The sequence below is a fragment of the Daphnia magna genome, linkage group LG4 (assembly GCF_020631705.1).
Source record: "Daphnia magna isolate NIES linkage group LG4, ASM2063170v1.1, whole genome shotgun sequence".
Classification (NCBI taxonomy): domain Eukaryota; kingdom Metazoa; phylum Arthropoda; class Branchiopoda; order Diplostraca; family Daphniidae; genus Daphnia; species Daphnia magna.
The window spans coordinates 11,091,807-11,101,869 of record NC_059185.1 but is presented as its reverse complement, the minus strand read 5'-3'; the positions used below and the strand labels follow the sequence as shown (position 1 = coordinate 11,101,869).

At 44.2% G+C, this 10,063-nt stretch overlaps 1 protein-coding gene across 5 annotated transcripts in view; it reads left to right on the top strand.

Moving 5' to 3' along the window:
- Positions 1 to 293: 293 nt before the first annotated feature.
- The window catches only part of LOC116921730 (multiple PDZ domain protein), a 30,297-nt gene continuing 20,527 nt past the window's right edge, over positions 294 to 10,063 (top strand). For all 5 annotated transcript variants that reach the window (XM_045172522.1, XM_045172521.1, XM_032928071.2 and 2 more), the window contains exons 1-9: positions 294 to 454; positions 535 to 596; positions 667 to 1,118; positions 1,557 to 1,672; positions 7,048 to 7,615; positions 8,562 to 8,696; positions 8,794 to 8,952; positions 9,410 to 9,643; positions 9,744 to 9,984. In XM_045172522.1, coding sequence (XP_045028457.1) covers positions 581 to 596; positions 667 to 1,118; positions 1,557 to 1,672; positions 7,048 to 7,615; positions 8,562 to 8,696; positions 8,794 to 8,952; positions 9,410 to 9,643; positions 9,744 to 9,984 — 1,921 coding nt within the window. In that variant the 5' untranslated portion in view covers positions 294 to 454; positions 535 to 580. The remainder of the gene's footprint in view (positions 455 to 534; positions 597 to 666; positions 1,119 to 1,556; positions 1,673 to 7,047; positions 7,616 to 8,561; positions 8,697 to 8,793; positions 8,953 to 9,409; positions 9,644 to 9,743; positions 9,985 to 10,063) is intronic.

Here is a 10,063-nt window from a genome sequence, read left to right as displayed (position 1 = left end):
TGCTCGGCACACCTCTTTGCACTGCCATCTTACGGCAGATATTGACACCACATTAATAATTTGAAATAATTATTTAATAAAAGCCAATAAAATTATCATAAATTATGAAAATGGGTTTATTTTAATTAGATAATTAATTATGTTGAATAAAAAGCCTGATTTTATGAATACTAAGTGGCATTTCAATTGTAAAAGCTTTTGCAAACAGTTTCAAGGAATTCCGCTGCAGCGAATTAGAGCGCTGTGTAAATATGCGCAGATAGGAATTCCTTTTGTCTGGCCTGCGGCTTGGAATACGAAAACAGGTGCATTTTGTTTCATTCGCTCCCGTGTGTTGGCTTTTTTGGGGAGGGCGCCCGAAATCTTATGTTGAATTAAAGTTGTTTTTGGTTTTTTTCCTTTTATTTCCTTTGTCACTTTTTTACGTTTCATTTTCAGTTCGTTTCTGTTTGAGGTACGCTCTCTCACCTTATCTGTTTTGTCAGGAAACGTGTATTCGTCGTTATTTAATTGTAGAATAATTCTGTCTTCAAGGTTTCCCGGAGGTGAATAGCCGCGTGTATTAAAAAACACTGTGGGAATGCCCGTGACATCAGGTGATTTGAGCGATTATTCTACCCGTAGATTTAATCAACTAACATTTATTGTTTTCATCTTTGACTGTAGATGCCAAACGGGCCCTTGCTCTTCTTGAGCGAGTCCAACAAAGGGTTGCAACCAACGATGAAGGAAACGGTGTGGCCTCTCAGGTTCAAGCAGACTTGGATCTTCTCACCAGCCTTTTACAGAATCCTGTACTGAGGAACATTTTAAAGTTGGAAGATTCTCTTGAGGAATTGAACCAACATCTTGTGCATCATCCGTCTCTTCTGCCCAGTGACTTTGATATCGACAAGACAGGCACCCTTGTTGTCAACCAAAACATCCTCCAAACTCACCGTAGGATCTCGTCTAAAACAAAAGGAGGAAAGTCAAGCCCTGCTCTCAGTAATGCCAGTTCATCCAAGCAGTCAACAGTATCGCCAGAAACCCACAAAAGAGAAGTGGATAAAACCGCGGCCGAGTTTCAACAGTCTATTCTGCAAGCGGCCGCAAAGAGAGAAATCATCGCAATTCAGGTAAAAACACGTTACACCAAGCGAACATTTTCATGCCTTTTGACCAGCCGTTCTCCTATTCGTCAACTCAAGTCTGTCTTGAAAGTTCGAGTGCCTCCTTTACGAGCGCTGTGTCGAGGAGTCGCGAGAAAATATTCATATAAAATCGCGAAGCACGTAATCTCATTTCTAGCGGTTTCGTAAAGGAGCGTGCTTTTTGGTCCGAAACATTGATCAGCAGAATTTGATTGAAACAGCGTGTGTAATTTGGTCTTTTGAGGCGATGCGTGAAAAGAGTCACAAGAGTTTGAAGTTAGATGAAGAGCTCTCTACGAGTCCCCAAAGTCCTCAACTTGCCTTCGTTCCAGTTGAATCAATAAGTCTTTCTTCCCTTTCCATATCTTGCCTTTGTTCAATTAAAAAAGAAAAATACAGTTTGTTACTTTCTTCTTTTTCTAGCTGAACAAGCCGGAAGGACAAAGCCTTGGATTCAGCGTCGTCGGATTGAGATCAGACCACAAAGGAGATTTGGGCATCTTCGTTCAAGAGATACAACCCACCGGAATCGCTGGAAGGTAAGATACCACACCCTCCAATATTTTATGTATGAATATTTCGAGCGCATTCTCTTCATCCGGCGGGGTTGGCAACAACAAACTCCGTCTTTCACATGCCCTTCTTGTTCAATGAAAATCCTTCCGCACATTGAAGACTCTTTTGTTGCCTTGCATTCCCTCCTTTCTTTTTTCTTTTCATCGCAGAAAGGTAAACAAGACGTTGTCTTATTTATTATTTTCGGTCAACGAGATCGTCTCTTGACAAAGAGCGCTGAGATCGCGCATGTTTCGGGCACGTGAAACCAACCCCAGGACCTTTAAAAAATCGTAGACATCAAGTTTGAAAACGCCCAACGTGAGGCGCTGAGGTCGTCGTGTTCAGCTCCCGGTGGGAAACGGAGTCAAATCAAAAAAGAGTTGAAATACCCTCTCCGTCGTGCTGATGGGCAAAGAGGGAGCGAATGTTTGCGCAAACTCGTAGGGAAGCAGCCATCGGTTGTGGTCCGCAGTCGAGCTCCGAGTTCTTGAGCGATCAGGCTCTGCGATAGCGTCGACATGCCGACGCCCGCCGACCTCTTCGCATCGCTCACACCTCACGGATTGTTCACTGTGTGATTCCCCTATATTAAAAAAAAAAATTGTCTTCAATGGCGTCTCTTTTATTCTGACGAGGATTTTCTAGTGCGCTAACACAAAAGAAAAACGCAGACAAGAAATTGTGGAGGGCCTCTTTCGATAGGAAATCTCCTGACTCTCTTGGTGTGACCAGACTTTGTCGTGCGTGTGCCATTCATTTTGGGCTTCAAGGGGGGATTTCGGTGTTTTCACGGACGTGTACGTGTCGTTTTTGTGTGTGTGTGTGTGTGTGGGTTTGTTTTCGCCCCCGCTGATGGCTGTTGGCTGCGCCAAATCTTCTACAACCTCATCTCGTTCATCTATTGATCTCTCTCACGGCTTTTCGTCTACGGTCAATGGCGTTGAGAGAACATCGGAGGCCGTCGTTCTTCTAGCGGCCACGTTTATTTCTTTCTCGCAAAAGACTAAAAACAGATAGAAAAGACAAATATATATATAATTGCTCCTCCGGGGGCCGTGGGAACGTTGAACAGCCCTCGCTCCGTTCGTTTTCAAATCCGCGCGGGTTAAATCCGATCTGACAAATCAAAATACAAGTGAGATAGTAGAAAAACACGTGATTTTTATTCACCCCGTATTCTTCTCGTTTGAATAAAAAAGTAAATCTAGTTGTTCTCTTCTGTGCCCCCCCCAACAACTGGTGGAAAAGCCGGCGCACGAGCAACCGATCGATAGGTATTATTTTTTCTTCTTTTCCTTTAGGACCAGTTTTTTGTTGTCTCGTTTTTCTTGATTTCCTTACAAAAACACAAATTGAAAGACATTGGCTGCCAATTTTCGTGGTAGGAACTGTATAAGCTATGCATCTGTTTTGTGTCTATCCCTAATAGTTTTCCCATCCGCTTTCGTTTTTTTTTAAATATTTTTTTTTACTGTTGTTATTTTTCGCATGGCAGCGTAATGTTGCGACGTGTTCGTGACGGCAGTTGCCGTCTCCATTCTCGCAAAACACACGACCCACTTTTGAGAACGAACGCAGGCGCAATACGAAAAGAAACAGCCCCAACACGAACCCGTTTTTGAAAGGTTTAGGTGGTGGGTTTTTTTTTTTGTGTGTGTTGTTGTTGTACATTGGCCATGTGGGCATTCCATTACGTGTGGATTGCTAGCCAAGGCTATAATCTCTATTTTTTTGTTGTTATCGAAGACGAGGGGAAATGCGGGGTTGAACGGGAGTGTGTAGACCGGGATTGGAGCGTTCGCCCTGTCGTGGGAAACGTCTCGGATAAGACGCTCGTTTCCGCAGTCGACGCTACAAGTTGAATCGATTTGTATGTCCTACATGGATACCGGTCTGTGCCCAGTAACCGTTGGTTTTTATTATATATTTTTTTATTTTATTTTAATTCTTGAAATCAATTTTCTTCGGACCCGCCGAGGTTTAACATTTTTTTAAAACTTGGGGTGTGGGTCGAAATGAATTTGGTTTTATGATAGGCAACAACCTCAAATTTGAAATTGGTCAATGAAAGAAATTGAGAAAAGAAAAAGACCAACGGCGGTTTTGATTTTTTGGCTGTCGCTATTGATTCTCATCTTCTTCTTTCGTGCTTTTTCTTTTCCGCTCAACCGGATGGTTCACATTTGCTTCAAGCGAACGCAATGAACTGGTAAAAAGCCAAGACGGACAATGCCCCACGATGAACTAAAGAAATGAAAAGGGGGAAGATGGAAAGAGAACGAAAAAAAAAAGAAAGAATAGACGCAAAATTTGGGTTGCTAACGAATTTCAAAGTGGTCTGCAATGCGAGTCGTTGGGTCTAAAAAAAAGAAAGGGAATAGGGGGGAGTTGATACTATCCATGTCTGGCTTGGCTGAATGATCCAGCAATTCCGTTTGCTTGATCAATAAACTCCGGTCGACGTCCTTCTCTCCATTTTGTGTGTGTTTTTTGTTTTCGATTATTATTTTTAGTTTCTTTGAAAGTTCCAGCAGACGATTCGTCTGTACGTGTCTGGAGCTGCTCACCCCAACATCAAAATAATTAATATTCTCGTATTTAAACAAAACAAAAACATCCTTTGTTGTTTTGCCAAGTGTGGAGGGTCGATCAAAATGGCCGCCTTCGTTTTTGTTGCTGTGTGTTGCGTTCTCTCTTCCACTGGAATTGAATTACATTTAGAAAATTAGATTTGATGCGCACACTATCCCCCTTTTTTTTTTTTTATTTTTATGTATAGACACAAAGAAAGAGAGAGAGAGATTGCCGACAATGTTATTACCTTGTTGGATGGCGACGCGGGGAGATGAGGGCGGGAGAGATTGTCCATAGGAAGCGGGTAGATGGGGGGGGGCGACACGAGAAAAGAAAATGTTTAGATCGTCATTATTTTTTGCCGGAAAGGCCTTATAAGTATAGTTCCGCCATCACGTGTGTGTTGTGTCCAAAAACAATCGATATTCTTTTATCTATTTTCCCCGTTTATTTTTGTTTCTCATCTTTTCTTCTTTTCAATCCTCATTTTGGGTTTATCGAAATTTCGACAATGGTGCGATTTCACATTATTCGTAGATATTAACAATCTGAAAGAGAAAAGAAAGATACGATTCGGCAAGTTTCGCATCCGATCCACGTTTCATTTCATCGAAAAAAGTGTAAACTCTTTGCGAAAAATGTGATTACGTGCTGCTGCTGCTCTTTCCCCCCCGTGCCCATTCTGTTGTATAATAACTAGCTGCTGTTTCCTCCCTCTTGTGGACTTGGATGTTTGCGCTTGCTCCCTTTCTTTTTTTTCTTTCTTTCCTTCCTCTTGTGCAATGCCGCATCGTTGCAGATCGATATTGCCTCTCTTTTTCGGGTTCCTCCCTGCTGGATAGTTGAAAGGCATGAACTCCCCCACCCGAAAAAGAATTTATATATATTTTATTTTATTTTTTAAAAAGGGAACATACGAAAAAGAGATCAAAGTAAAATAATCAAAAGAAATTGGAAGATGAACTGGTGAAGAGCCGGAAGATCTTTGCCGTTCGTGGTCGTACCCTATTTATGTCGGTAGAAAAGAGAAGGAGAACACGGAATTGGATGGATGGAGAAGGGTTTACTTGGTTTGTCTGGAGGCTACCACTTTGAAAAAGAAGAAAAAACACACACTCGTCCTCCATGTAGTTTCTGCCACCGCGTTTAATTGGATTCGGGAGAGAACGTCGTGAGGACGAGCCCCTCCCCTATTTTCTTTCCGGTCTTCCATCCAATTACGATGAAGCTGGAATAATCCATTACTCGCATTCCACCTGGATTTGGAGATGTTTTGTTTGGCCGTAGGGGCTATTTTCAAACTGGTTTCGTACTTGTGCGCTACGTCCATACGCTACGTCCATGAGGCTAAACAGTTTTGCAATTTCTCTTTTTGTCCGACTCTCTCTCTCTCTCTCTCTCTCTCTATTTCTACGTGTGTAGGAATATCGATCGAGCTGCGTAGGAGTTACCGCAATGAATCGATCCAGCCGTAGCGTCTCTTTCAGTCCTCGAAAAGAAGGGAATCTACAATTCCAATTTACCGATTAAAAAAAAAAAATCGGCCATTTTTTGGGGGGGTTTGTTGCCCATCCCCATGACTCATTGTTTACCTTTTTTTCTTGGGAAGGTTGAGGATGGATGGGAGGAGAAGAGCGCGCGCGGGAGGCTTGTGCATTTGGGAAAGATGGATGACTTGGTCCGGCAGCAAAGACGGCGCCGTGTGTATGTGTTCAATTTGTTGTTGGATGTACCGAGGCCTCAGGATTCCCCCCGCCCACCTTTAGTTTATCGACGAGTTAAGAAAATGACATGAACGAAATGTTTGTTTATTCTTTCTTTCGTCCCGAAATTTTAATTCCGCATAATTTTGGGTTTCCTTCCCAGTACGGACCTCCTGCCGTGTGTCTTTCTTTGCGGGAGAAGTTACAGCATTCCTCGGCACATGGCAGAGGATTGCTCATTACGAGACTTCAAAATGACATTCGTTTTGCTTGCGTGACAAAGTAGTGGGGTTGCAGAGGGGAAGGGAAAACGCTTCAGAAGAAGTTTTACGAGGTGGAGGCTTTTTTTTTTTTCATTTCAACGTCTACCCCCGACTCGCACGAGAACGAGGAACAGGAAAATCGTCATTCCCAGGGCAGGCTATTGCCCGCCATGTTTGTTTTCAATTCACGTTTTCGAGGGAATGGAGTGGGGAAAGAGAGAGAAAGAAAAAAAAAATGGGGAGTGAGACTCGATGCGATTTCCGAAGGATCCATCACGATTCGAAAAAGAAAAGGAAAAAAAGGGGGGGGGGGTCCCATTTCCTCCATCAATTGGAATGTTTGAAAGGGCGTGGTTGCGGGACCGTTTTTTTTTTGTCGGAGAGTTCGTTGTACTTTCTGCCAAATGGAAACGCCACGCTCCGTGAATACAATTGTCCTTTCACGATTTTTCATTTCTTAAAAGAAATGCTATGCGAGTTTGTTGATCCCTCGGCCCTGCGTACCAGTAAGATAGGACAACAACAACAACTGTCGTTTTCCGTCGCTCTTACCAGGAGAAAACAAAGAAGAGAAAGAAAGAGAGAAGAAAGGAAAATGGGGAAGGATCGATAGGCCGCAAGGGAGTGTCAAAAAGAGGTTTCGGTGAGAGCAGAGGGAGAGAAGAGGGAGGAGAGAAGAGGTTGTCTATTGGCAATCTACAGAGACGGGAAGAACAATTGGCTTTTTCTTTACATGTGGATGCATGAATTTCTGTCTTACTTTCGTTGCTTTCATTCGTCACCGACTTTAAATTGTTTTGATGTCTTATCTGACAGAGATGGTAGACTGGCCGAAGGCGATCAAATTCTGGCGATCGACGGACAAGTGCTGGAAGCGGCCATCTCGCACCAGGCGGCCATTGGGATCTTGCAACGGGCTCGCGGCGTCGTCGACCTGTTAGTGGCTCGCGGCGTCAACCCCGAAGTGCCGCACATCCCGCTCATCGGCCTACAACAGCAACAACCTCAGCAGCAGCAGCAACAGCAGCCTTCGTCCATTATTGAATTTGCTCAGCAGCAGCAGCAACTGTTGCAACAACAGCAGCCACGACAAGACGATAAAGAAGAAGAAGAAGAAAGTGATCAGCCATCGAAGAAGAAAGAGCAGCTGTCGCCGGACAGCACCAGCACGCGCAGCCGGAGTAGTCAGAGCAGCCAGCGCAGCGCCTCGTCTTCTTCGCGATCCGCTTCCCCTCAGCAACAACCGGCCGCCGTGACGACAGACCCAAACAAGAACGTCGTCGACGTCGTCGAGATCATCGCATCGACTCATCTAGCGGCCACTTTGCTCGGCCGTTCACCATCCGCCTTGAGTGACGCATCCAAGACTGGAGGCGATATGGTGGTGTGCAATACTACTAAACTCTTCCTTGCCTTCCTTCCTTCCTTCCTTGTCTGATTGTTGTTTTCATTTGGCCAACTCTCGAGGAGTCGAAGCTCTGCTCCTCCTTCTGTTAGCTGACTGGGGTTTTTAAAGGGGAAAGAAATTGAAGTTTGTTGGGTGTGGGTTTTAAAAAAGAAAGGGATGTGGTATGAATTGAGAATGAAGATTGTCAAGATTTGGTCGATTCTACCGCGGACTGGAGTATGTCGCTGCTTAAAGAGTGTCAGCTCGTTAGCTAATGAGCGCACGCCCAAATTCCTTAATTAGAAGTTAAGTTTGGCTCTCCGCGTTTTATAAAAGCGCCCCAATCGCGTTCCAATTGACATTCTAGTGCGAAAATGAGATTGATGCGCCCGTGCATCCGTCGCGATGGCGTTGAGCTATCGATAAGATAAGAGAATAGATGAGAAAAATCGAAAGCCAATAAATGCCATCGATATGCAATCCTTGCGAGATGGCGTTGCCGAATAGTGTCCAGCTGCTGGCCAGAAAAATGGCTTTTCGACGTCGTCAATGCTGTTTCCATAGCAACCGGCCTTTCTTTTCTTTTTAAAATTTATATTCGAATAGCCTTTGCAACTAACGTATTCTACACAGACGCCGTTGTGTCGTGTCTCGATTGTGGGCGACCCTCCACTTTGGAGCCACTTGGGCCAACGGGACAGATTAGACGCGATTCGTTGCACTTAGGTCTTCTCCTTATCTGCCCTTTATTCTTATTATTTCTAATGTTTGCGCTGCGTATGGTTTCATTTTTAACTTTTCCATATTGTGAAACGCACTGGGCTTGTTCTCGACATCAAGAGTCAAGGCTCTGGTCTCTTATCTTTGAATCATTTTCGAAAGCGTCACATGGTCTAATTGATTTTCTCACCTCTTGTCGCTTTCAATGTTTGGTTTTTGACAGTTGAACACGGAATGGGCCCAGGTGGAAGTGGTCGATCTAATCAACGATGGATCCGGACTCGGTTTCGGCATCATCGGTGGCCGGAGTACAGGCGTTGTCGTCAAAACGATCGTTCCCGGAGGAGTCTCGGATCGAGTATATTCAATTCATTAATTTAATTAATTTTTTTTTTAAGGGGGGGGATTCATTCTCGAGTTTTTTCAAAATGTTCTTGTTTTGTTTTGATTGACAGGATGGACGTCTGCAGAGCGGAGATCATATCCTTCAGATTGGCGAAGTCAGTTTACGTGGAATGGGATCGGAGCAAGTGGCGGCCGTTTTGCGCCAGTCGGGCACTCAGGTCCGTTTGGTGGTTGCCCGGCCTATTGAACCCTCATCACCCGATTATCAGGTCAAAACAAACAAAACAAAACAAAAAAACCTTTAATTTGTTGCCTCTCTTTAAAAAAAAAAAAAAAACAATTTTGTCAAGGAAAAGATAAAATGAAGGGGGGAATTGCTGGATGACATTTTTGGTTGGTCGCCAGAAATAAAAACGACCAACGGCGACAAAAATCTTCCGAGCGGAGATGATTCGACCTTTTAAGAGGGGGGGGGGCTATCCATTTCCGGTGTTTTTTCATGAATAGCAAAAAGTTCTTTTATTATTATTTCCTCGTAATGTGGCCCGCTTCCAAGTCTATTCGCAATTCGCTTTGAAATCGTTTATTGCCACTGCGTAGCTGCACCCGTTTCCGATGGAGATTTTTGCGTAGTTGATTTTAAAAGGATAAGGACGATAGTCTATTTATTTATTTCTTTTCCGTTCCAAAATGTTTAAAACGTTGAATGTTTGCTTTGTAATGCAGGGCATGAGCAGCAGTGCGCCCATCGTTCCCACCAAAGTGCTGGGCGATCCCGAAGAGCTGGAAAGACATCTGGCCATGCATCAGAACGGAGCGTTCCAGGTTGTCGAGCCGTTCATTGCCAACGCCAGCGGTTTGGACGAGAACGCCGCTATGCTGGCCATCGATGGATTCGATGACCGCTTCATTTTCACACCGCCCACGCTCGAATTGCAACACTCTGACGTCCAGCTCCATGCAAGTTTTTTTATCTCGCCTTCAATTGTCACCTCCTTTGAAACGTTTTTTGTTTTTTTTTGGGTTCGGGAAATCACTTGACATTTCATCTTCCGTTTAGGTGACGTCCAATGCGCCTAGAGGCGAAGCTGTTATCCAGTTCAGTGGGTCGCACATGAGCGCGTCGACGACGGAAGACACTCTTGAAATTGATGCAGAGTCTTCGGATGTTTGCCAAACGCTGGCCATGCCCGCCGACATCCACCTCGACTATCTGCCCGAAGTGGAGAATTTCGAGGTGCAGCTTAAAAAGGATGCCCAGGGACTGGGCATCACCATTGCTGGATACGTCTGCGAAAGAGGTGATTCCATTTCAATTTTTTTTTTTTTTTTGTCCTGGAATTATCGTTTTCTAATGGCATTTTCGATTCGATTGAAACA